Genomic DNA, 26,102 nt, shown 5'->3' with positions numbered 1-26,102 from the left:
CCAGGTTATACCGGCTGTACATATATCATTATATACAGGAGATCCCCGGGTTATACCAGCTGTACATATATCATTATATACAGGAGATCCCCAGGTTATACCGGCTGTACATATATCATTATATACAGGAGATCCCCAGGTTATACCGGCTGTACATATATCAGTATATACAGGAGATCTCCAGGTTATACCAGCTGTACATATATCATTATATACAGGAGATCTCCAGGTTATACCAGCTGTACATATATCATTATATACAGGAGATCCCCAGGTTATACCAGCTGTACATATATCATTATATACAGGAGATCCCCAGGTTATACCAGCTGTACATATATCATTATATACAGGAGATCCCCAGGTTATACCAGCTGTACATATATCATTATATACAGGAGATCCCCAGGTTATACCAGCTGTACATATATCATTATATACAGGAGATCCCCAGGTTACACCGGCTGTACATATATCATTATATACAGGAGATCCCCAGGTTATACCGGCTGTACATATATCATTATATACAGGAGATCCCCAGGTTATACCGGCTGTACATATATCCTTATATACAGGATATCCCCAGGTTATACCGGCTGTACAGCCATCATTATATACAGGAGGTCCCCAGGTTATACCGGCTGTACATATATCATTATATACAGGATAAGCCCAGGTTATACCGGCTGTACATATATCATTATATACAGGAGATCCCCAGGTTATACCAGCTGTACATATATCATTATATACAGGAGATCCCCAGGTTATACCAGCTGTACATATATCATTATATACAGGAGATGCCCAGGTTATACCAGCTGTACATATATCATTATATACAGGAGATCCCCAGGTTATACCAGCTGTACATATATCATTATATACAGGAGATCCCCAGGTTATACCGGCTGTACATATATCATTATATACAGGAGATCCCCAGGTTATACCGGCTGTACATCTATCATTATATAGAGGAGGTCCCCAGGTTATACCAGCTGTACATCTATCATTATATAGAGGAGGTCCCCAGGTTATACCAGCTGTACATATATATCATTATATACAGGAGATCCCCAGGTTATACCGGCTGTACATGTATCATTATATAGAGGAGGTCCCCAGGTTATACCGGCTGTACATCTATCATTATATAGAGGAGGTCCCCAGGTTATACCAGCTGTACATATATCATTATATACAGGAGATCTCCAGGTTACACCAGCTGTACATATATCATTATATACAGGAGATTCCCCAGTTATACCGGCTGTACATATATCATTATATACAGGAGATCCCCAGGTTATACCGGCTGTACATATATCATTATATACAGGAGATCCCCAGGTTATACCAGCTGTACATATATCATTATATACAGGAGATCCCCAGGTTATACCGGCTGTACATATATCATTATATACAGGAGATCCCCAGGTTATACTGGCTGTACATCTATCATTATATAGAGGAGGTCCCCAGGTTATACCGGCTGTACATCTATCATTATATAGAGGAGGTCCCCAGGTTATACCGGCTGTACATATATCATTATATACAGGAGATTCCCCAGTTATACCGGCTGTACATATATCATTATATACAGGAGATCCCCAGGTTATACCGGCTGTACATATATCATTATATACAGGAGATCCCCAGGTTATACCAGCTGTACATATATCATTATATACAGGAGATCCCCAGGTTATACCGGCTGTACATCTATCATTATATAGAGGAGGTCCCCAGGTTATACCAGCTGTACATATATCATTATATACAGGAGATCTCCAGGTTACACCAGCTGTACATATATCATTATATACAGGAGATGCCCAGGTTATACCAGATGTACATATATCATTATATACAGGAGATCCCCAGGTTATACAGCCGTACATATATCATTATATACAGGAGATTCCCCAGTTATACCAGCTGTACATATATCATTATATACAGTAGATGCCCAGGTTATACCGGCTGTACATATATCATTATATACAGGAGATGCCCAGGTTATACCAGATGTACATATATCATTATATACAGGAGATCCCCAGGTTATACCAGCTGTACATATATCATTATATACAGGAGATTCCCCAGTTATACCGGCTGTACATATATCATTATATACAGGAGATCCCCAGGTTATACCGGCTGTACATATATCATTATATACAGGAGATTCCCCAGTTATACCGGCTGTACATATATCATTATATACAGGAGATCCCCAGGTTATACCGGCTGTACATATATCATTATATACAGGAGATCCCCAGGTTATACCAGCTGTACATATATCATTATATACAGGAGATCCCCAGGTTATACCGGCTGTACATCTATCATTATATAGAGGAGGTCCCCAGGTTATACCAGCTGTACATATATCATTATATACAGGAGATCTCCAGGTTACACCAGCTGTACATATATCATTATATACAGGAGATGCCCAGGTTATACCAGATGTACATATATCATTATATACAGGAGATCCCCAGGTTATACAGCCGTACATATATCATTATATACAGGAGATTCCCCAGTTATACCAGCTGTACATATATCATTATATACAGTAGATGCCCAGGTTATACCGGCTGTACATATATCATTATATACAGGAGATGCCCAGGTTATACCAGATGTACATATATCATTATATACAGGAGATCCCCAGGTTATACCAGCTGTACATATATCATTATATACAGGAGATTCCCCAGTTATACCGGCTGTACATATATCATTATATACAGGAGATCCCCAGGTTATACCGGCTGTACATATATCATTATATACAGGAGATCCCCAGGTTATACCAGCTGTACATATATCATTATATACAGGAGATCCCCAGGTTATACCGGCTGTACATATATCATTATATACAGGAGATCCCCAGGTTATACCGGCTGTACATCTATCATTATATAGAGGAGGTCCCCAGGTTATACCGGCTGTACATCTATCATTATATAGAGGAGGTCCCCAGGTTATACCGGCTGTACATATATCATTATATACAGGAGATTCCCCAGTTATACCGGCTGTACATATATCATTATATACAGGAGATCCCCAGGTTATACCGGCTGTACATATATCATTATATACAGGAGATCCCCAGGTTATACCAGCTGTACATATATCATTATATACAGGAGATCCCCAGGTTATACCGGCTGTACATATATCATTATATACAGAAGACCCCCAGGTTATACCAGCTGTACATATATCATTATATACAGGAGATCCCCAGGTTATACCGGCTGTACTTATATCATTATACACAGGAGATCCCCAGGTTATACCAGCTGTACATATATCATTATATACAGGAGATCCCCAGGTTATACCAGCTGTACATATATCATTATATACAGGAGATCCCCAGGTTATACCGGCTGTACATATATCATTATATACAGGAGATCCCCAGGTTATACCAGTTGTATATATATCATTATATACAGGAGATCCCCAGGTTATACCGGCTGTACATCTATCATTATATACAGGAGGTCCCCAGGTTATACCAGCTGTACATATATCATTATATACTGGAGATCCCCAGGTTATACCGGCTGTACATATATGATTATATACAGGAGATCCCCAGGTTATACCAGTTGTATATATATCATTATATACAGGAGATCCCCAGGTTATACCGGCTGTACATCTATCATTATATACAGGAGGTCCCCAGGTTATACCGGCTGTACATCTATCATTATATACAGGAGGTCCCCAGGTTATACCGGCTGTACATATATCATTATATACAGGAGGTCCCCAGTTATACCGGCTGTACATATATCATTATATACAGGAGATCCCCAGGTTATACCGGCTGTACATATATCATTATATACAGGGGATCCCCAGGTTATACCGGCTGTACATATATCATTATATACATGAGATCCCCAGGTTATACCAGCTGTACATATATCATTATATGCAGGAGATCCCCAGGTTATACCAGCTGTACATATATCATTATATGCAGGAGATCCCCAGGTTATACCGGCTGTACATATATCATTAAATACAGGAGATCCCCAGGTTATACCGGCTGTACATATATCATTATATACAGGAGGTCCCCAGGTTATACCGGCTGTACATCTATCATTATATACAGGAGGTCCCCAGGTTATACCGGCTGTACATATATCATTATATACAGGAGGTCCCCAGTTATACCGGCTGTACATATATCATTATATACAGGAGATCCCCAGGTTATACCGGCTGTACATATAACATTATATACAGGAGAACCCCAGGTTATACCAGCTGTACATATATCATTATATACAGGAGATCCCCAGGTTATACCGGCTGTACATATATCATTATATACAGGAGATCCCCAGGTTATACCAGCTGTACATATATCATTATATACAGGAGATCCCCAGGTTATACCGGCTGTACATATATCATTATATACAGGAGATCCCCAGGTTATACCAGCTGTACATATATCATTATATACAGGAGATCCCCAGGTTATACCAGCTGTATATATATCATTATATACAGGAGATCCCCAGGTTATACCGGCTGTACATATTTCATTATATACAGGAGATCCCCAGGTTATACCAGCTGTACATATATCATTATATACAGGAGATCCCCAGGTTATACCGGCTCTACATATATCATTATATACAGGAGATCCCCAGGTTATACCAGCTGTACATATATCATTATATACAGAAGATGCCCAGGTTATACCAACAAGAACCAGAAGAAGCCCAGGTTATACCAGCATGATCCATATCACTGCATAAAAGATGAATAACTTACCCAATGTAAAATACAATACACACATTCAGAAATGCCCATGTTATACCAGCATGGTAGTTATCATTACATAGAAAAAAATAGTATTTGAATTGAGTGTTTAACCCCTCTTCTCCTCTCACACACATGTGTACATGGACTATCAGGGATAGCCTCACCCAGATCTCCCGGGCTGCTGAAAGGCTGACTGTCCGAAGAAGATTTCAGAGAGAGAGAGGTCTCCTGTTGGGTGGAGGGGCTTCCTGACGCTTGTGGACCCTCATGTGTCAGTGGGGAATCCCAGTCATGGCAGAACGAGAGGCAGCTCTGCTGAAGAAGAGATGGCCGCCTGGCGCCAGCTCCCCTAATTTTTGTGGTGCTGACAAATGGGCTGATGGACAGAGATGACTGATGGAATCCAGATAATGGATATGGGGGAAAAAAAAAGATGGCGGAGCATTACTATCTTATAATTACTGGTGAATTTCTGTAATAACCACATTCCATACAGAACCATTTCCCTGCTCTTACCAGGTATCTCAAGGAGGGAGGATGTCTATCAGCCATCAAATCACCAATGGATTTACCACGCCTGACAAATATCTTCCAGGCATGAGTTACTAGTCCAACCCTAGTAACTACCATGTCAGGCAAGTAGATGAAGGCCATCATAAGCCTCGTTGGTAGCTCTGATTGGGCGCATTGGTGCTAGTTGTAGTTGTTGGTCTAGGGATGGGCCATTTTAAGACTTAGATTGTCCATTGGTGGTTGAGTGAGAGATAGTCATTACGGTGTTTGGGTCGGTGGATTGTTTAAGGATGGTCAGTACAAAGTCTGGGTTGGTTGTTCGTATTGTAATGATGACCACAAAGTATAGGGACTTTGGGTTGGTGTTGGTTTATCGATCATCGGTGGAAGGTCTAATTACGTTTAGAGAAGAAATCAGGCAAGTAGAACATGGAGTTGATGAAGGTCATCATAAGCCTCGTCGGTAGCTCTGATTGGGCGGATTGGTGCGAGTTGTAGTTGTTGGTCTAGAGATGGGCCATTTTAAGACTTAGATTGTCCATTGGTGGTTGAGTGAGAGATGGTCATTACAGTGTTTGGGTCGGTGGATGGCCAGTACAAAGTCTGGGTTGGATGTTCGTATTGTAATGATGACCACAAAGTATAGGGACTTTGGGTTGGTGTTGGTTTATCGATCATCGGTGGAAGGTCTAATTACGTTTAGAGAAGAAATCAGGCAAGTAGAACATGGAGTTGATGAAGGTCATCATAAGCCTCGTCGGTAGCTCTGATTGGGCGGATTGGTGCGAGTTGTAGTTGTTGGTCTAGAGATGGGCCATTTTAAGACTTAGATTGTCCATTGGTGGTTGAGTGAGAGATGGTCATTACAGTGTTTGGGTCGGTGGATGGCCAGTACAAAGTCTGGGTTGGATGTTCGTATTGTAATGATGACCACAAAGTATAGGGACTTTGGGTTGGTGTTGGTTTATCGATCATCGGTGGAAGGTCTAATTACGTTTAGAGAAGAAATCAGGCAAGTAGAACATGGAGTTGATGAAGGTCATCATAAGCCTCGTCGGTAGCTCTGATTGGGCGGATTGGTGCGAGTTGTAGTTGTTGGTCTAGAGATGGGCCATTTTAAGACTTAGATTGTCCATTGGTGGTTGAGTGAGAGATGGTCATTACAGTGTTTGGGTCGGTGGATGGCCAGTACAAAGTCTGGGTTGGTTGTTCGTATTGTAATGATGACCACGAAGTATAGGGACTTTGGGTGGGTCTTGGTTTATCGATCATCGGTGGAAGGTCTAATTAGGTTTAGAGAAGAACGGTGGTTAATTTACAGATGACCCTTCCAAGGTCTTGGTAGGTGTTGGGTCTACGATGGGTCATTACAAAATCTGGCTTGTTGGTTAGATATGGTCATTGGGAGGCTGAGTAAGTGGTTGGTTTAGAATTGGCCACAACAAGGCCTTGTTATGTGGTAAATTTAAGTCAAATTTAAGTAAAAGTCACTACAAATTTGGAATCGGAGGTTGGCTTAAGGGTGTCAATGTAAGGTTCATATTGGTAATTGGCTTGAATAAGGTTAATGAATGGGTTAGATATGGTTATTCGTTTTGCTGGGGATGGGCTAAGAGGTTTTGAGTAAAATGCCTGGTTTGGTGGCCTAAATTTTAGATGTTCATCACAAGGTGTTCATTCACAAGGTATATAAACTTGAGATATTGGGGAAGATTTACTTACCCGGTCCATTCGCGATCCAGCAGCGCGTTCTCTGTGGTGGATTCAGGTCTTCCGGCGATTCACTAAGGTAGTTCCTCTGACGTCCACCAGGTGCCACTGCTGCGCTGAAGTTCCCCGAGGCTCGCAGGAATGCCCTGAAGTTCATCGGCCTATTCCTGGTGAAGGTAAGCGCGAGTCCCGCGACACTTTTTTAAAAAAAAAATGCGGCGGTTTTTCCGAATCCGTCAGGTTTTCATTCAGCCACGCCCCCGATTTCCGTCGTGTGAATGCCGGTGCCGATGCGCCACAATCTGATCGCTTGCACCAAAATCCTGGGGCAATACAGGGAATATCGGCGCAAATCGGAAATATTTGGGTAACACGTGGGGAAAACTCGAATCGGGCCCTTAGTAAATGACCCCAATTGTTGTTGATTGAAGTTTCTTATTTGATCTTGGTTTTAGAGAAAGTTGGTGATGGGTTGATGATTTCTGAATGATCTAGATTTGGTGAATGATGAGGGTTTTAGACATGGATATTGCAAGATCTGGGTTGGTGGTTGGGTCAGAGATGATCAGTGCATCATTTACTATGACGGCTGTGGGTTTATGATTGGTCATCTAAAGATCTGGGTTAGTAGTTACCTGTAATTTAGATGTTGTGATGAGAAGGCTTTGGTTAGTGGCCGGTCTAGAGATGGCCACATCATGGCCTTGGTGAATGGTTTGGTTCATAACAAGGCTGAGGTTGATGTTTGGTTTAGTAATGGTCATCACGAGGTCCGTTTCATTGGTTGGTCATTAGGAAAATGTGGGTTGGGTGTTGGTTGTTAGTACAAGGCCTTGTTTGGTGATTGATTTTTAGATGTTCATCACAGGATATATGAACTTTGGGTTTGGGGTTGGTTTAGAGATGATTGGTGAATAGTCACATTTACAGAAAGATGCCGGTTCTTTTTAAGATCATAGGTGGAATGTCTCATTTGATTTGGAGAAAGATGGTGGTTGGTTTAGAGATGGATGTTCCAAGGGCCCCAGTTAGTGGTTGGTTTAGACATGGACTTGGAGATTTATTTAGACGTGGGCAGTACAAAATTTGGGTTGGTGGTTGGTTTAGAGATGTTTCTTACAATGTCCATCTTCTACTTTTTTAGTCTGGTATTTTGTCAGGTGTGGTAACTACTATTTATAGAAGCTTTAAAATGGTTGTACAAAGATTGATTGTTATTACCTGCCTATTGGATAGAGGAAAATAATCTGCCCTGTGAGGGTCTGATTCTTGGGTTCTCCACGGATCATGAGAACGGACCACCAACAATCAAGAGAATGACGGTCCGTTTCCCATGGGACAGCAGGTCAATCATGTGTCCTGCTGCTCCATTCAATACTGCAGGACTGTCTTCGGCAGGACACGTGCTCCACCTGTTGTTCCATCAATCAGACAGAGCGAGAGTCCTGTGCTCGTGAGCTGTGATAGCTGGACCCCCAATGATCTGATTACCCCTATTCTGTGGATCAAACTTAGTACAACCCTTTTAAAGACCAACATATGATAGCAACACTACAAGATAATAATACCTTACGAATAGACACCCTGCACCAGTAATTATAACAATAATGAAGAAACCAGGGTAAGGATGTGGATTTTTTTTTTTGTAACTTCATAAAGAGACATTGAAAAAAAAATCCACCATTTCCACTGATTCCTGTCATTATTTCTCTAGATTGTGCCACGCGGTCATAGGACTTAAGGGTTAACCAGCTTGAAACGGTATAAACTCCACTGATATTGTGTCACAATGAAACACGTCTACAAACTCAAAGTCCAAAATGTAAGAAACACATTGCACACGAAGAATAAAAAAGCGGCACAGTCCGACATTCACATAAAAGACACATAAAAGAGCTTAAACGCCCTCGAAGGGGCTCTTACACCCACCTTCTGCATAATAGATTGGTTAGGACTGCCCTTCTCGGTAATGGTTATGAGCTGTCTGACATTTCTGTGGGGTTGTTTACTTCTAAAGATTTTGCATTTCAATTATTCATTTAGTTGAAATGGTAGAAAGGGTGGAAATGGGGGCGCTGTTGCATTGATTGTTATGAGAAGTCATTGGTTGTCGGTTGTGGTGACAAGTGGTACTGCAAGTGAGTAAACAAATTGTTATCTAAAATTTGTGCATGTTTTTTGCTTTGCGTGCGAGAGTTTTGCTTGCATGTAAGTCTAGACAAACATCTCTTCAATGAGATACAAGAACCTGAGAGTCTAAAACTGATTTTTATTAAGATTCAAAAGTACAGATTCACGTTTTTGTACTTACCTGTCATCTATATCTAGGTACCATTTATATATTGTGTTGGAAGGGCTGGTGGGTCCCATTTTGCTGTGTTAATGGACCGTCTTCTGGGAATACAGATCTAGTATATTACATTTATCTAGCACCTCCTGTTGCTATTAGAAGACCAACTTGATCGTCAGCGGTTACCACTTTTTGACCACTTTATCTCTCCATCACTGGTATCACACAATTTCCAGCTTCTTGCTGTGCAGAGTCGTTTAGTTAGGAGCCATCCCCGATTTTGGCTGATCACCCAGAATCATGAGTCGCCATCATTATTTTGGTATTTGGCGCCAGGCGATGCTGAGATTACTATGGAGAAGGTATCTCCCGCTGCTGTAATTGGCACTGGCGTATCAGCTAATTATAAGAGACACTTCAATATTGGGGAGGATTCTGCTTCAGGCGCTTGTGATTGTAATTCTGATAGAATATTCAAGATTAAAACAACAATAACGTAATGGTGAGAAGCAGCGGACACTTCATACAGACTCCACTGGAGATGGAGATGATTATGCACAATGCTTCCTCCACCCAAAATCTGGAGAGGGTGACAAAAAGTCCCTTTGGAATCTAATATATATATGGCCACCATGTGGCTGTTGTGGGGCTCATGGATCCAGGTTGTCCGCACACCTTTTTTGGGTGGTGAGAATCAGATATCCCATTGTCTCACCCATACATTTCCTTTAAAGGGAACCTGTCATCTAGAGGTCACACTAAAAATATTTTCCACAAGTGTAACAAGGCGGAGTATTTTAGATGGGGAGAAGTATGATATTTAATACAGAAATAGAAATATAGAACATTACTCCGCCTCCTCCTTGTTGGTGCCATAGCCGTGTTTGCATGGGGTGTCCATCAACCAGCCATACTCTACTCCATCCATCTGGACCATATATATAGTGTTTATAGACAGATATTTGTACAAAGTCATTACAGCCAGTGTTTTCTATAATAGGATATCCAACCCCTGCCAGACCTGACTATGACTGATGTCCCCCCCAGAAGTGACTATGACTGACATCCCCCCAGACCAGACTATGACTGACGCCCCTCCAGACCTATGACTGATGCCACTCCAGACCTGACTATGACTGATGTCCTCACCAGACCACATTATGACTGATGCTCCCTTCAAAAACAGACTATGACTGACAACCCCCCAAAACCAGTCTATCACTGAGGTTGCCGCCACCCCAGACTGACTCCACTCCAGACTATAACTGACGCTGCAGAGCCCCCTAGACCACAACATGGTTGGCGTCGGCTTCCTCCCTAGACCAGGCTGCGGCTGATGCCCTAGACCCCCCAGACCAGACTGTGACTGATTCTGCAGACCCACCCAGGCAAAACTATTACTAACACTACAGACCTCGTGGACCAGACAATGGCTGCTGATGCAGAAGACCCCCCCAGATCAGACTATGGTTGATGCCCCAGGCCCTCCAGACAAGACTGGTTCCAGCTCTAGACCAGACTATGGAAGACAGCACCGACCTCCCCAGAACAAACTATGGCTGATGCTTCAGACCTTACCAAAGTATGGATGACACACCAGACCCCCAAGACAAGACCATGGATGACACATAAGACCTTCCAGACCAGACTGTTGCTGATGCACCAAACCCCCCAAACGAGACTTTTGCTAATGCACTAGAACCCCCAGACCAGCCTATGGCTGATGCCCCAGATCCCCTAAAAATGACTACGACTGAAACAACAGACACCCATGACCAGACTATGGTTGGTGCACCGAAGCTCCCAAACATGATTATGACCCTCCCAGACCAGATTATAACCTATGTCTGACCTATGTCTAACTATGTCTGATGATGCCCCCAGACCAATTTATGGATTAAGCACCAGACCCCTCAGACCAGACTATTGCCAATGCCAGCACTAGACCAGATTATGATTGGTTGCTGTGTTGTAACTTTTTTAATTGAATTTAGCAGGGAGCAAATTGTATATGTGTTTGCTGCTCTTACATACAGATTGCATCAGATCCCAACAGTGATGTAATGGTAGCATCCCATTGGATCACTGCTATCAGTGAACTCTATACACAGACATGCAGAGAATATGCACATCAAATCTTCTCCACAAGCCTATTAACTCCCTCTGCTCCGGGAATCCTGGGAAAGGGAGAAAGGAAAAAAGTCCTGTGCAAATTTATACACATGGGAATTTTTCGAGGTGTATAATTGCCAGTGCAAGGGTCTATGATGCTTGTACAGACGTCAATGCGACCTGTGCCGTCACCATATCTTTATGTGACATCATGTTTTTTAGGTGCTACAGAACCAAAGATTTTTCATCTAAAGTCCATTCCCCCTGCAGCCTCAAAAAGTGTCATATCTCTAGATAAACATCTGCTTATCTCAGCTCAGTGGCACATACCTTTGGAGAATATTTTACATAAATGAGGGAATTCTAGAAAGGAAATGACATACCTGATATGAGAGGGCTAGAAGTTTAATAAGCTAAAATCTGATGACAGGTTCCCTTTAATTTGGAAGGTGCACATACTTTTACAGTGAATCTAGGAAGATGTGTGTCAGCCTGCAATATTAACAAGCGCTGATAAAACGACAGACATCTAAGAAATGATTGGCTCCTTTAAGGAAATGAAAGCACTTTGGGTTTTATCTGGAGAATGTTCTAGAACACTGTGCATTCTTCTGTACTGTAAGTCCCTGAGTCTCATTATCCTTGCAGCAATATTTACTGCTTCCCATGGAGAAGACAGTCAGACAGCGACACTGTGGAGGATTACACAAGCTGTTCTGGGATTCGTGCCCTTGGCGTGGTTTCGGCACCGGGCTCCTCTCTCTCGGTTGGGTCTAAAAATTGCAAATGAGATGCAAGGAATTCTTTAACCTGAGCTGTGTTTCCATGACGACTCGGGAGAAGATGGCTTATATAGCGGCCCCGTTTCTGCGCAGCTCAGGAAACATAATATACTAAGACAACAGCTAAGAGGTGTCTAGAGACAAGACAAGTTAGAATCGGAGAGGCGTCCAATTAATGTACCAGCATTTCCCCTGGCCTCCATGGCTCCCCATCTCTCCTGGGAGGTGATCGAAATTAAATACGGGGCGTGGAGATTTATGAAGCAGATTATGCAGTGTTCTGTACCTCCCACCCTGCTCACCGGTTGTTGCAGATACTTCATCATTCCCTTCCAGTGTTCTATCAGTGATTCTAGAGATGATACAATGTTGCAGATACTTCATCATTCCCCTCCACTGTTCAATCAGTGATTCTAGAGATGATACAATGTTGCAGATACTTCATCATTCCCCTCCAGTGTCCTATCAGTGATTCTAGAGATGATACAATGTTGCAGATACTTCATCATTCCCTTCCAGTGTTCTACAAGTGATTCTAGAGATGATACAATGTTGCAGATACTTCATCATTCCCCTCCACTGTTCAATCAGTGATTCTAGAGATGATACAATGTTGCAGATACTTCATCATTCCCCTCCAGTGTCCTATCAGTGATTCTAGAGATGATACAATGTTGCAGATACTTCATCATTCCCCTCCAGTGTCCTATCAGTGATTCTAGAGATGATACAATGTTGCAGATACTTCATCATTCCCCTCCAGTGTCCTATCAGTGATTCTAGAGATTATACAATGTTGCAGACACTTCATCATTCCCCTCCAGTGTCCTATCAGTGATTCTAGAGATGATACAATGTTGCAGATACTTCATCATTCCCCTCCAGTGTCCTATCAGTGATTCTAGAGATGATACAATGTTGGAGATACTTCATCATTCCCCTCCAGTGTCCTATCAGTGATTCTAGAGATGATACAATGTTGCAGATACTTCATCATTCCCCTCCAGTGTCCTATCAGTGATTCTAGAGATGATACAATGTTGGAGATACTTCACCAATTCCCTTCCAATGTTCTATCAGTGATTGTAGAGATGGAAATGGTGAAGGGAGAAAAAACAAGGCCACTGGTGGTTGAGTTTGTCGAGTGCAGCGGACATGATGGATAGGTAAAGATTGGTATAAAATGTATATTTATTCAGGGATTTGGGCTCAGCCCGCTGCTGTATTTTTCCCCTTCACCACTACCATTGCCTCACTGGTTACCTTTTTTCTTGTAATTTGCACATAGGCTCCCCACTCTTCGTTCCAGAGATGATGCAATGTTGCAGATTATTCAACATTTTCCTTTCAGTGTTTTTATCAGTGATTCTAGAGATTATATAATATATAGATTCTTCACTGTTTTACCTTCCAGTGCTCTATCAGTGATTCCGAGATGACACAATGTTACAGAGTCTTCTTACTCCCGTCCAGTGATTCTAGAGATGATACAATGTTACAGTCTTCTTATTCCCGTCCAGTGATTCTAGAGATGATACAATGTTGCAGATTCTTCACCATTTCCCTTCCAGTGTTCAATCATTAATTCTAGCGATGATACAATGTAGCAGATATTTCACTGTTTACCTTCCAGTGCTCTATCAGTGATTCTAGAGATGATACAATGTTACTGATTCTTCACCATTTTCCTTCCAGTGCCATACCAGTGCTTCTAGAGATGATACAATGTAGCAGATATTTCATTGTTTCCCTTTCAGTGCTCTATCAGTGATTCTAGAGATGATACAATGTTACTGATTCTTCACCATTTTCCTTCCAGTGTTCTATCAGTGCTTCTAGAGATGAACAATGTTGTACATATTTCCCTTCCAGTGTTTTACCAGTGATTCTAGAGATGATACAATGTAGCAGATATTTCACCATTTCCCTTCCAGTGTTCTACCAGTGATTCTAGAGATCATACAATGTAGCAGATATTTCACTGTTTCTCTTCAGTGCTCTATCAGTGGTCACGGGTGCTCCCGCGATCCATGTCTCGGATCGCGGGTACACCCGTGCTCCGCTGCCTGCTGGTCCCTGTCCCCCTGCCCTCACTTACCTCTCCAGGCTCCTGTCTGTGCTCTGGGTCCCGCCGTGCAAGCCGCACGCCTCCTGCCTCCAGGTCGCGCGCTCCCGCTCCTAGTGTGTGCACGCTCACTTCCCTGAACTTAAAGGGCCAGCGTCCTTTCCATTGGCGCTGGTCACTTCCGGGTTTCCTATATAACCCGGCGGTTCCCTTCACTCCTGGCCGGATCTTCAAGTCTTCCCACTGAAGTGAAAGCCTCCTGTTTGTATCCCAAGGTCCTGTTCCTGTGTGTTGCCCAAGGTCCTGTTTCCTGAGCGTTTCCAGACTCCACCGAGTCCTTGTGCGTTTCCAGATGCATCCCTGTGGTCCGTATCCTGTGGTCCGTGGCCGGTGGTCCGTATCCTGTGGTCTGTGTCCGGTGGTCCGTATCCTGTGGTCCGTGGCCGGTGGTCCGTATCCTGTGGTCTGTGTCCGGTGGTCCGTATCCTGTGGTCCGTGTCCAGTGGTCTGTATCCTGTGGTGCATATCCTGTGGTCCATAGCCTGTGGTCCGAGTCCTGTGCTCCGTCTCCTGTGGTCCGTTCCCGTACGACTGTGCTCCTGGTGTGCCGTCCAGGGTTCCAGCCCAGTGGTGACCTCCTGCCTTCCTGTGCTTCTGCCGTGCCTTCCAGGGTTCCAGCCCAGCTGTGTATTCATTCCGTACCAGCATTTCCAGTACTCCTATGCCTTCCTGCTATCATCTCAAGTTGTGACTGTTTCCTGCATCCGTTGCCTTGCTGGCCACCACGGGTCCCATACCAACCCCCGCGGTGGTCCAGTGGGTCCACAGACTCTGCCCTCAGAGACTCTTCCCACACCCCTGTGCGTTACATCAGTGATTCTAGAGATGATACAATGTAGCAGATATTTCATTGTTTCCCTTCCAGTGCTCTATCAGTGATTCTAGAGATGATACAATGTAGCAGATATTTCACTGTTTCCCTTCCAGTGCTCTATCAGTGCTTCTAGAGATGATCCAACCTTCTGGCGGCAATGGAGAAATGGTTAAATGCATTGTCCAAGGCAGGATCCTCACTGGGGGACGCATGTTATTAAATATGAATTATTTAGAAGGTTAGATGTATTTTATTTAAAGTGTTTTTTTTTAATACATACTAAGCATAGCCTAAATCCTGAGAGGAAACAACAGTTTCTATCCAAAGCAATTGCAAGAAGTGAGGAGGCGTTTTCTCCGGGATATTAAGGACAGAGATATATTACAGTAATACACTGGGTGCCGAATCTATAGAAATCTAATGGATCTAATTGAATGATCCAGATTGGTTATGTGTTGTGCGCCGTAATGGTTCTTTATTAGAGTGTAAGCTCCTGCGTCTAACTGTGATTTTAGTTCAATTAACTTGTCACCAGTGATCGGATGATGAGGTCACACAGTCAATCACAGCAGGTCAGTTTGTGATTGGGTGATGATGTCATAGGGCGAGAGAAGTGAGGTCAGACAGCTTATTGATTGGAGGATGATGTCATAGTGTGAGCTCAAGGAAGTCACTGGATGATGATTAATCATGAATAATTTCAGTAGTTTCACCATGCAAACTGCAGACAAATTTTAGCTCTGAGCACCGAAGATCTGTGTAATTATACCTCTGGGTGTGTTCTTAGTAGAAGCAGGACTGTGAAAAATGTATATTCCAGGATTGTAGCAGTCCTCACACTGTTGTTCTCTTAGCTCTCGGGATTGAGCAGCTCCTGCTGCGACAGGCTTCTGATTTGATACTACTTCCATCACTCAATGGGGGTCATTTACTAAGGGCCCGATTCGCATTTTCCATTTTCCCGACGTGTTACCCGAATATTTCCAATTTGCGCTGATTTTCCCTGTATTGCCCCGGGAATTTGGCGCACGCGATCGGATTGTGGCGCATCGGAGCTGGCATGCACGGAGGCGGAAATCAGGGGCCGTGGCCGAACGAAAACCCAACGGATTCGGAAAAACTGCCGCATTAAAAAAAAAAAAGTGACGCGGGACTCGCGCTTACCTTCACCAGGAATAGGCCGGTGAACTTCAGGGCATTCCAGCGGGCCTCGGCGGAGTTCAGCGCAGCAGCGCCACCTGGTGGACGTCGGAGGAACTACCTTAGTGAATCCCGGCTGGACCCACATCCACCGCAGAGAACGCGCCGCTGGATCGCGAATGAACCGGGTAAGTAAATCTGCCCCAATGTGTTGCAATGCAGAGAGAGCTAAGAGCACAGCAGTGTGGGGACACTTCAAAAAACTACAATCCTGGAATATAAATTCATATTTCACAGTCCTGCTGCTACTCACAATATACACAAAGGTATAATTACACCTCTCTCCAGGGACAATAGCTGCAGTTTTTTATGGTTAATACTAATAAGAATTTATTTTCAGACTTTTCTCCCGTGGATAACTTTTCATATATTGAGATGTCACATGGTACCTGAGACTCATGAATGTCAGAGCTCGTGTCGTCTGTACCATGAAGTTCTTGGATTTGGATCCTGCATATGGGACTCTTCTCCTGGACAGTGCTCGGGTCACTGGCCGTGTGGAACCTCGGTAAGGGTTGGTGGTCGGCAATCTGACTGGTGCTATAGGCTCGGCGCTGAAAGCCCGGATCAGCTGTAGGAACAGCAAATAGGAATTATGGATCGTGATCACATGACTATAGTTACAGGTACCTCTCAGTCGCCATAGACTAAGATACAGCATCTCGTGGTGACAATGATCATAGGTCACTTACCAGGGTTATGCTCTCCGGCCAGGTCCTCTTTGCTATCCAGGAATTCACTGCTGTGCTCTAAGGGGAGACCCGTCTCTTGTTGACCCTTTGATCCTCCACTTCCAGAGGAATCTTGGGACTGGAAAAATACTGAACTTCCTGACTCCTGAGACCGCATCATACTGTATCTTCGTCTCTTGTCCTGCCAGGACAGAAGATACAGAAAATTTGTATAGTAGTTTGCATCTTCTCTGCCCACTGTTCATCCCCTATTTCACTGCTCTATAGAAGACTTCAATAATACAATAGTCTCTCAGAGAGGAAAAGCATAGCAGCAGGGCTGGGTGAACTGCATTGTCCTCACACTGCTGTGCTCTTAGCTCTCTGCAAAATGCTCCACGGCCTCTCTTTTTTCTGAGTGACTGCTATACAGGCAGTCCCCTACTTAAGGACACCCAACTTACAGACAACCCATAGTTACAGACAGACCCCTCTGACCTTTGGTGAACCTCTCTGGATGCTTTACTATAGTCCCAGGCTGCAATGATCAGCTGTAAGGTGTCTGTAATGAAGCTTTATTGATAATCCTTGGTCCCATTACAGCAAAAAATGTTTAAACCCCAATTGTCACTGGGGCCAAAATTCTTTTTGTCTGGTTCTACAATTATAAAATATACAGTTTCGACTTACATACAAATTCAACTTAAGAACAAACCTCCAGACCCTATCTTGTATGTAACCCGGGGACTGCCTGTACTATTAAGCCAAATGGCCGCTACAGCGTTTACTCTGAGCAGCTCAACACAGAGGGACAGATTTACTTACCCGGTCCTGTCGCAATCCCGCGGCCCGTTGTCCAACGCTAATTTGGGTCTGCCGGGATTCACTAAGATTGCGTGCCCGATATCCAGCGGGTGTCGCTGCTGCGCCGAAGCTCACCGGAGTTTACCTTCTTTGTCCCGGTGCATGTAAGTGCGTGATCTTGCGACACAAATTCTTTTTTAAATTCCACGGTTTTTATGAATCCGTCGGGTTATCCAACGGCCACGCCCCCCCGATTTCTGCTGCGTGAAAGCCGGCGCCGATGCAACACAATCCGATCGCGTGGGCCAAATTCATCGCAAATCTGAAATATTCTGGAAACCCGACGAAAGTGCATCGTTTGGACCCTTAGTAAATGAGCCCCAGTGGGCTAAGAGCACAGGAGTGTGAGGATGTGTCCGCAGTGAGTTCCTTGAAGCTACAATCCTGGAATATAAAATAACAACACTTTGATTATATACAATGTTACTCCCGGGCCAATGCCTAATCCTGCCAAAACTGCTGACAGATTCCCTTTCAGATCTCTTTTAGATTTGTTTATTTTTGGAGGGGGATTTAATTGATTCTTCCTTAAAAAAGTGTAAAAAAAACCCATTTGTATTTGTAGAATAATTGCTTATTTTTCTCAGGTCACCGTAAGAGAGGCGCAGGTTTGAAGGTACCGTTATGTTTGATCAGAAAGGTTCGGATTTCTTGCCTCATTGCAACTTATCCCGTTACCATGGTAAAAGTCGGAAAGCTGAAAAGCGACTACTGAGAACTCAATATCCGAAGTCTGACTGCGAGCGGAGACCGGCTTATGGAAAATTATCCAAGTCATTGCCCAGCGTGGACTCGGGGAAGGAAGAGGCAGGGGGAAATAGAAATCTTGATCACGGATCTTCCCACTGTAAACTGTTCTAGTCTGAGTTATGTCCGTCACTATTTTAACGTTACATTGTAGCTGCTACAGCGCACCTTTAAGGATGTGTTCCTACAGGAATTTCGATGTGGATTTTCAAAATGTTCCACTGGGATTTCCTTTGTATAGTTTAAAGAAAGAAGAAAGCAAAAACGATAGAGGACGGCGCCTCGCGTAATAACGTAATAACGTAAGGATAAGTGGGTACCGAATGTGGTGAGTAATGAAGGTGCTCACCTGGTGGCCACTTGTGTATAAGAGGTATAAATAATAATCCAATCCGGGCTTTACTGCAGCAGCTCCCTAGCTCTCCAAATAACCGGTAACCAAAGGCACCGTAAAGCAAAGTATACTGAATCGAAAAAAGAGAGGGCTAGACGGGTGCGCTTGTAACCAAGTATGGAGTCCTCATCAGTAACCAAATTCACAAATTTTATTGGCGACAAGTAAAATCCGATGGTAACGCGCTTCGGGAAAAACCCTTCATCAGATCAAAAATGGAAGCGCTTAACGGCAACTCGAGTCAGCGGCTGGTAACAACTCGAACCAGCTGCTGACGCGAGTTGCTGTTCAGCGCTTCCATTTTTGGTCTGATGAAGGTATTTTCCCGAAACGCGTTACCATTGGATTTTACTTATCACCATTGGATTTTACTTGTCACCAATAAAATTTGTGAATTTGGTTACTGATGAGGACTCCATACTTGGTTACAGGCGCACCCGTCTAGCTCTCTCTTTTTTCGATTCTGTATACTTTGCATAGTTTGACTGGAATGTCCGTGTATTCTGCAGAAAGATTAAGGAATGTCCTTTCGGCCTCCCATGGATCTCAGTGGAGGGGGATTCCGGAAGGGATTTTCCCAATGCTAAATTTTGAAATTCAAGTTTCTGCAAACAAACCCTGACCCTGGTTTGTTAGGGCTCAATTCGGAAGACCATGGAGCTGGCGGCTAATCTCATGGAGCCATCCACTTGAAGACAGGGGTCCTTCCGATCTAGGGCCTCATGACTATAATGACCTCCTTCTCCTTAGGATCTGTCATTCTCTTAAATGGTTGATTCCCTATAGTTGTCTGAGATGTCTACGAGAAGCTGGAACAGTGATGCACATGTTCTAGAATCTTCGGGTGACATCCTGCACTTCATGAAGTTTCCCCCTGGATCCTATTACTTACCTGTTGCTAGCCCCAAATTGCTTTCATATATCCTATTGCATTGGAAGGGTTGCCAAGTGCCCCACCAGGATAGCATGGGTCCAACACGCCCTACTCATGTACCACTGGTTCAAAAATATCAAATAAAGAGGTTGTCACAATCCCAACTTATCCCCTATCCACGGGAAACAACCCCCCACATACAAACCATAGGGACTAGCACCTATTATCACAGTAATGGAGGCTGTGTGTCCCGTGTTTGAATAAGGCAGTGGTTTTTCATGTTATACACAAATGACCCATCCAATCTCTATGCTGAGGACATCCTCCTTATATACCTAGTCCTAGAATGGACTAATTCTGTGGGCCCACCCCTCATAAGCTCCCCTACTAGCTGACAAATTAGATTGTCTACTGCTTTATCTATGTGGTCCAATAACAGGTTAGAGTCGGCACCCAACAGAGGATCCTCTGGTGCCCTGGCGGACCAATTCAACTCAGGGGTAGCAGCCATAATGGAGCCTACTGTGTCAGCGGGGGGGGGGGGTCCTGGCATCTGGGGCATTGGATGTATATATACTGTATGCGTGTATATGCTGTATATAGTATTGCTGGCATTTGCTGTATGTGCGAATATGTGATGTGTAAATGCAGCATGGGTGTATATGGTCCTGTATGTATGTGTTTATATCCTGTTTATGTGTGTGTGTACATGGTATGTATATGCTGTATGTATGTATATGTGGTGTGTGTATACAGTATGTATATGTATCCTGTATGTGTGTATAAGGTGTATATATGCTGTATGTATATACTGGCAGTACAGGATAGGTTCTGTAGGTTTGTTGTTAAGTTGAATTTGTATGTAAGTCGGAACTGTATATTTTATAATTGTAATCCCACCCAAAATGTTTTTGGTCTCTGTGACAATTGGATTTGAAAAATGTTGGGTTGTCATTAGAACCAGGATTAATAATAAATCTTCATTACAGACACCTTTGATAACTGTTATAGCTGATTATTGTAGCCTAGGGCTAAAGTACAATAAATTACCAACATCCAGAGGTCCGTTTGTAACTAGGGGTTGTCTGTAAGTCGGGTGTTTTTAAGTAGTGGACTGCCTGTAAGCATATAAATGTATATATATGAGTGTATAAATGTGTGAGTATATAAATATGTAGACTTTTTGAGAGGTAAGGGGGCCCCATTCAGAAGTCTGCTATGGGGCACTGCCTCTCCTCGTTACACCCCTGACTGGGTGGGACGTATCCCTTGCCCAGTGTCTATTCCCAGCAGTGTGCACAATGTGGCTTCCTGCAGCCATGGTTACAGTATGGTTTTTACATTGTGGAGGTCCTGTGCTTCCTCCAGCCATGGTTACAGTACAGTTTTTACATTGTGGAGGTCCTGTGCTTCCTCCAGCCATGGTTACAGTATGGATTCTACATTGTGGAGGTCCTGTGCTTCCTCCAGCCATGGTTACAGTATGGTTTCTACATTGTTAAGGTCCTGTGCTTCCCTCCAGCCATGGTTACAGCATGGATTCTACATTGTGGAGGTCCTGTGCTTCCTCCAGCCATGGTTACAGTACAGTTTTTACATTGTGGAGGTCCTGTGCTTCCTCCAGCCATGGTTACAGTATGGTTTCTACATTGTTAAGGTCCTGTGCTTCCTCCAGCCATGGTTACAGTATGGTTACTACATTGTGCAGGTCCTGTGCTTCCTCAAGCCATGGTTACAGTATGGATTCTACATTGTGGAGGTCCTGTGCTTCCTGCAGCCATGGTTACAGTATGGTTTCTACATTGTGGAGGTCCTGTGCTTCCTGCAGCCATGGTTACAGTATGGATTCTACATTGTGGAGGTCCTGTGCTTCCTGCAGCCATGGTTACAGTATGGTTTCTACATTGTGGAGGTCCTGTGCTTCCTGCAGCCATGGTTACGGTATGGTTTCTACATTGTGGAGGTCCTGTGCTTCCTGCAGCCATGGTTACGGTATGGTATCTGCATTGTGGAGGTCCTGTGCTTCCTGCAGCCATGGTTACAGTATGGTTTCTATATTGTGGAGGTCCTGTGCTTCCTGCAGCCATGGTTACGGTATGGTTTCTACATTGTGGAGGTCCTGTGCTTCCTCCAGCCATGGTTACAGTAGGATTTCTACATTGTCGAGGTCCTGTGCTTCCTCTAGCCATGGTTACAGTACTGTTTCTACATTGTGGAGGTCCTGTGCTTCCTCTAGCCATGGTTACAGTATGGTATCTGCATTGTGGAGGTCCTGTGCTTCCTCAAGCCATGGTTACAGTACGGTTTCTACATTGTGGAGGTCCTGTGCTTTCTCTAGCCATGGTTACAGTATGGTTACTACATTGTGGAGGTCCTGTGCTTCTTCCAGCCATGGTTACAGTATGGTTTCTACATTATGGAGGTCTTGTGCTTCCTCCAGCCATGGTTACGGTATGGTTTCTACATTATGGAGGTCCTGTGCTTCCTCCAGCCATGGTTACAGTATGGTTACTACATTATGGAGGTCCTGTGCTTCCTCCAGCCATGGTTACAGTATCATTTCTACATTGTGGAGGTCCTGTGCTTCCTCCAGCCATGGTTACAGTACGGTTTCTACATTGTGCAGGTCCTGTGCTTCCTCCAGCCATGGTTACAGTATGGTTTCTACATTATGGAGGTCCTGTGCTTCCTCCAGCCATGGTTACAGTATGGTTTCTACATTGTGGAGGTCCTGTGCTTCCTCCAGCCATGGTTACAGTAGGATTTCTACATTGTAAAGGTCCTGTGCTTCCTGCAGCCATGGTTACAGTATGGTTTCTACATTATGGAGGTCTTGTGCTTCCTCCAGCCATGGTTACAGTATGGTTTCTACATTGTGGAGGTCCTGTGCTTCCTGCAGCCATGGTTACAGTATGGTTTCTACATTGTGGAGGTCCTTTGCTTCTTCCAGCCATGGTTACAGTATGGTTTCTACATTATGGAGGTCTTGTGCTTCCTCCAGCCATGGTTACAGTAGGATTTCTACATTGTAAAGGTCCTGTGCTTCCTGCAGCTATGGTTACAGTATGGTTTCTACATTATGGAGGTCTTGTGCTTCCTCCAGTCATGGTTACAGTATGGTTTCTACATTGTGGAGGTCCTGTGCTTCCTCCAGCCATGGTTACAGTATGGTTTCTACATTATGGAGGTCCTGTGCTTCCTGCAGCCATGGTTACAGTATGGTTTATACATTGTGGAGGTCCTGTGCTTCCTGCAGCCATGGTTACAGTAGGATTTCTACATTGTAAAGGTCCTGTGCTTCCTGCAGCCATGGTTACAGTATGGTTTCTACATTGTAGCAGCATTGTGTCAGAGTCCAAAACTTATGTCCTTCTTCCACCATAGAAGCCAGTTCTTAAGTGATAGACTGGTGCACTATAGCATCAGAGATCCCTACGATGGGCCATTGCTTTGACACGATATATGTGAAGTTTTAAGGGCTCTTGCAATGGATTTAAAGGGATTTTTCATGTGTAAATGTTATTTCCCATCTATACTGATGCACATGTCTGTACTCACAGTCCGGGGATTGGAGAGGAAGCGGGACGTGCTGCAAACCACACCGTATCCCACCAGACGATCTCCCGGGAAGAGGAAGCTGGAGCTGATGGGGGAGATCAGGACCTCTGTGCTCTCCGGGAAGACCCACTCCACGGTGACATCACTGAGCACCGGGGCCATCGACTTCTTGAGAGATTGTAACATCTGCAAAAAAAATGAAAGAAGATCTAGAAGTAAAAGATGACGCAAGTTATTTCTGATTTCAGCTATTGTTCTCAGAAGTCAGCCATGATGATGTAACAGCAGCCAGATATTGAGTGAGTGTGGCCAGTGCCGGATTATAGGAAGTGCACCCGGGGCTCGTGCCTCGGGGCCCCCACCAGTCACCAGGTGGAGGGGACCCCCACCATTCTGCTTGCTGTATGATCAGCAATATCCCAATTAATTGGGGTCCCCCACCAATTTCTTCCTTAATCCGACCCCTTGTTGGATGACTGACCTTGGGTTGTAGTCTTTCTCCTTCAATTAAGAATTCGGCACTGCCCTTGGACACGCTCGCCACTCCTTGCACCAGTCGGCGGCATGCGTTCTGCCCAATGCCAAAGCTGTAACATCTGCAGTGCATCAAAACAATCAAGCAATAGAGATATAGAGGAACAATCTGTAACATTCATATACAGTCATGGCGCCATCTAGTGGTCAGAACGTCATGAAAAATATTCCAGTATTTGTTTTAAAAGAGACAATTAGTAGCAATAAATGTAACTAAGTAGCAGATATAATCCATGTGAAGCAATGCCCTAAGAATCATAAGACAATAACTGAACAATTATTATTGTAAGATCTGATTGAATCCCAACTGGAAGATCAGTTTCGACAGATTTGATCATAATACCTGGAAGTGGTTGGAGAATCTTGTATTTTGTACTGTGGATTTTCATATTGCTTAACTTAGTGTATTTTGAGCCATATTAACTCTTATGCTCCAATCCCATCCAAAGCTGCATTCAAAATGAGGCATTTGAATTTGATTGGTGGTGGTTGACTAATGAAAAATAATAAAGTATCTATAACTGTGTCCGTATAACCAGTATCCAAAGTAAACTAGAAAGCTCTTAAAGGGGATGTGCAAGATTGTAAAAACATGGCTGTTTTATTCCATAAACAGCGCCACACTAATGGATGGGTTGTGTATGGTACTGCAGCTTAGTATTATTTAATTAGCGCAGATCCGCAATACCAAGCATGGACAGGTGTGGGGGTGTTTTAAAAAAAATAAAGCAACCACGTTTTTCTTATTCTATGCAACCTGACAGCAGCTCTGGATGTGACTGGAGCCCCACATACAGTCAGTACTGCAGCTTTGGATGTGGCTGGAGTATACTGTGACTTATGATAGGTAAAGCCGAGGAGAAGAAAGATTAAGTGAAGGGTGAACTGGATAGGAGTGTAGCCATAGAGGGGATTAGTAAACCCATTATACAGCCAAGACTGCAGCTCTGAATGTGACTGGAGTATACATTATGATCTGTGCTCCACATACAGTCAGGACTGCAGCTCTGGATGTGACTGGAGCATACATTATGATGTGTGCCCCACATACAGTCAGGACTGCAGCTCTGGATGTGACTGGAGTATACATTATAATGTGTCCCACATACAGTCAGGACTGCAGCTCTGGATGTGACTGGAGCATACATTATAATGTGTGCCCCACATACAGTCAGGGCTGCAGCTCTGGATGTGACTGGAGTGTCTATATTATAATGTGTGCTCCACATACAGTCAGGACTGCAGCTCTGGATGTGACTGGAGTGTCTATATTATAATGTGTGCTCCACATACAGTCAGGACTGCAGCTCTGGATGTGACTGGAGCATACATTATAATGTGTGCTCCACATACAGTCAAGGCTGCAGCTCTGGATGTGACTGGAATATCTATATTATAATGTGTGCCCCACATACAGTCAGGGCTGCAGCTCTGGATGTGACTGGAGTGTCTATACTATAATGTGTGCCCCATATACAGTCAGGGCTGCAGCTCTGGATGTGACTGGAGTGTCTATACTATAATGTGTGCCCCATATACAGTCAGGAATGCAGATCTGGATGTGACTGGAGTATATATATATATTACGATGTGTGCCCCAAATACAGTCAGGGCTGCAGCTCTGGATGTGTCTGGAGTATCTATACTATAATGTGTGCCATATATACAGTCAGGGCTGCAGATCTGGATGTGACTGGAGCATACATTATAATGTGTGCTCCACATACAGTCAGGGCTGCAGATCTGGATGTGACTGGAGTATACATTATGATCTGTGCTCCACATACAGTCAGGACTGCAGCTCTGGATGTGACTGGAGCATACATTATGATGTGTGCCCCACATACAGTCAGGACTGCAGCTCTGGATGTGACTGGAGTATACATTATAATGTGTCCCACATACAGTCAGGACTGCAGCTCTGGATGTGACTGGAGCATACATTATAATGTGTGCCCCACATACAGTCAGGGCTGCAGCTCTGGATGTGACTGGAGTGTCTATATTATAATGTGTGCTCCACATACAGTCAGGACTGCAGCTCTGGATGTGACTGGAGTGTCTATATTATA

The 26,102-nt window shown here is 43.9% G+C and overlaps 1 protein-coding gene across 6 annotated transcripts in view; it reads right to left on the bottom strand.

Moving 5' to 3' along the window:
- Nucleotides 1-26,102, bottom strand: part of VWA5B1 (von Willebrand factor A domain containing 5B1) — a 168,533-nt gene that overhangs the window by 12,884 nt on the left and 129,547 nt on the right. For all 6 annotated transcript variants that reach the window (XM_072155185.1, XM_072155191.1, XM_072155188.1 and 3 more), the window contains 5 exons: nucleotides 23,978-24,092; nucleotides 23,497-23,682; nucleotides 17,081-17,261; nucleotides 16,778-16,959; nucleotides 5,007-5,235 (listed from right to left, as the gene is read on the bottom strand). In XM_072155185.1, the coding sequence (XP_072011286.1) occupies nucleotides 5,007-5,235; nucleotides 16,778-16,959; nucleotides 17,081-17,261; nucleotides 23,497-23,682; nucleotides 23,978-24,092 (893 nt within the window). The remainder of the gene's footprint in view (nucleotides 1-5,006; nucleotides 5,236-16,777; nucleotides 16,960-17,080; nucleotides 17,262-23,496; nucleotides 23,683-23,977; nucleotides 24,093-26,102) is intronic.

Source organism: Engystomops pustulosus, chromosome 6 (genome assembly GCF_040894005.1).
Source record: "Engystomops pustulosus chromosome 6, aEngPut4.maternal, whole genome shotgun sequence".
Classification (NCBI taxonomy): Eukaryota; Metazoa; Chordata; class Amphibia; order Anura; family Leptodactylidae; genus Engystomops; species Engystomops pustulosus.
This window is presented reverse-complemented; position numbering and strand designations above follow the sequence as displayed.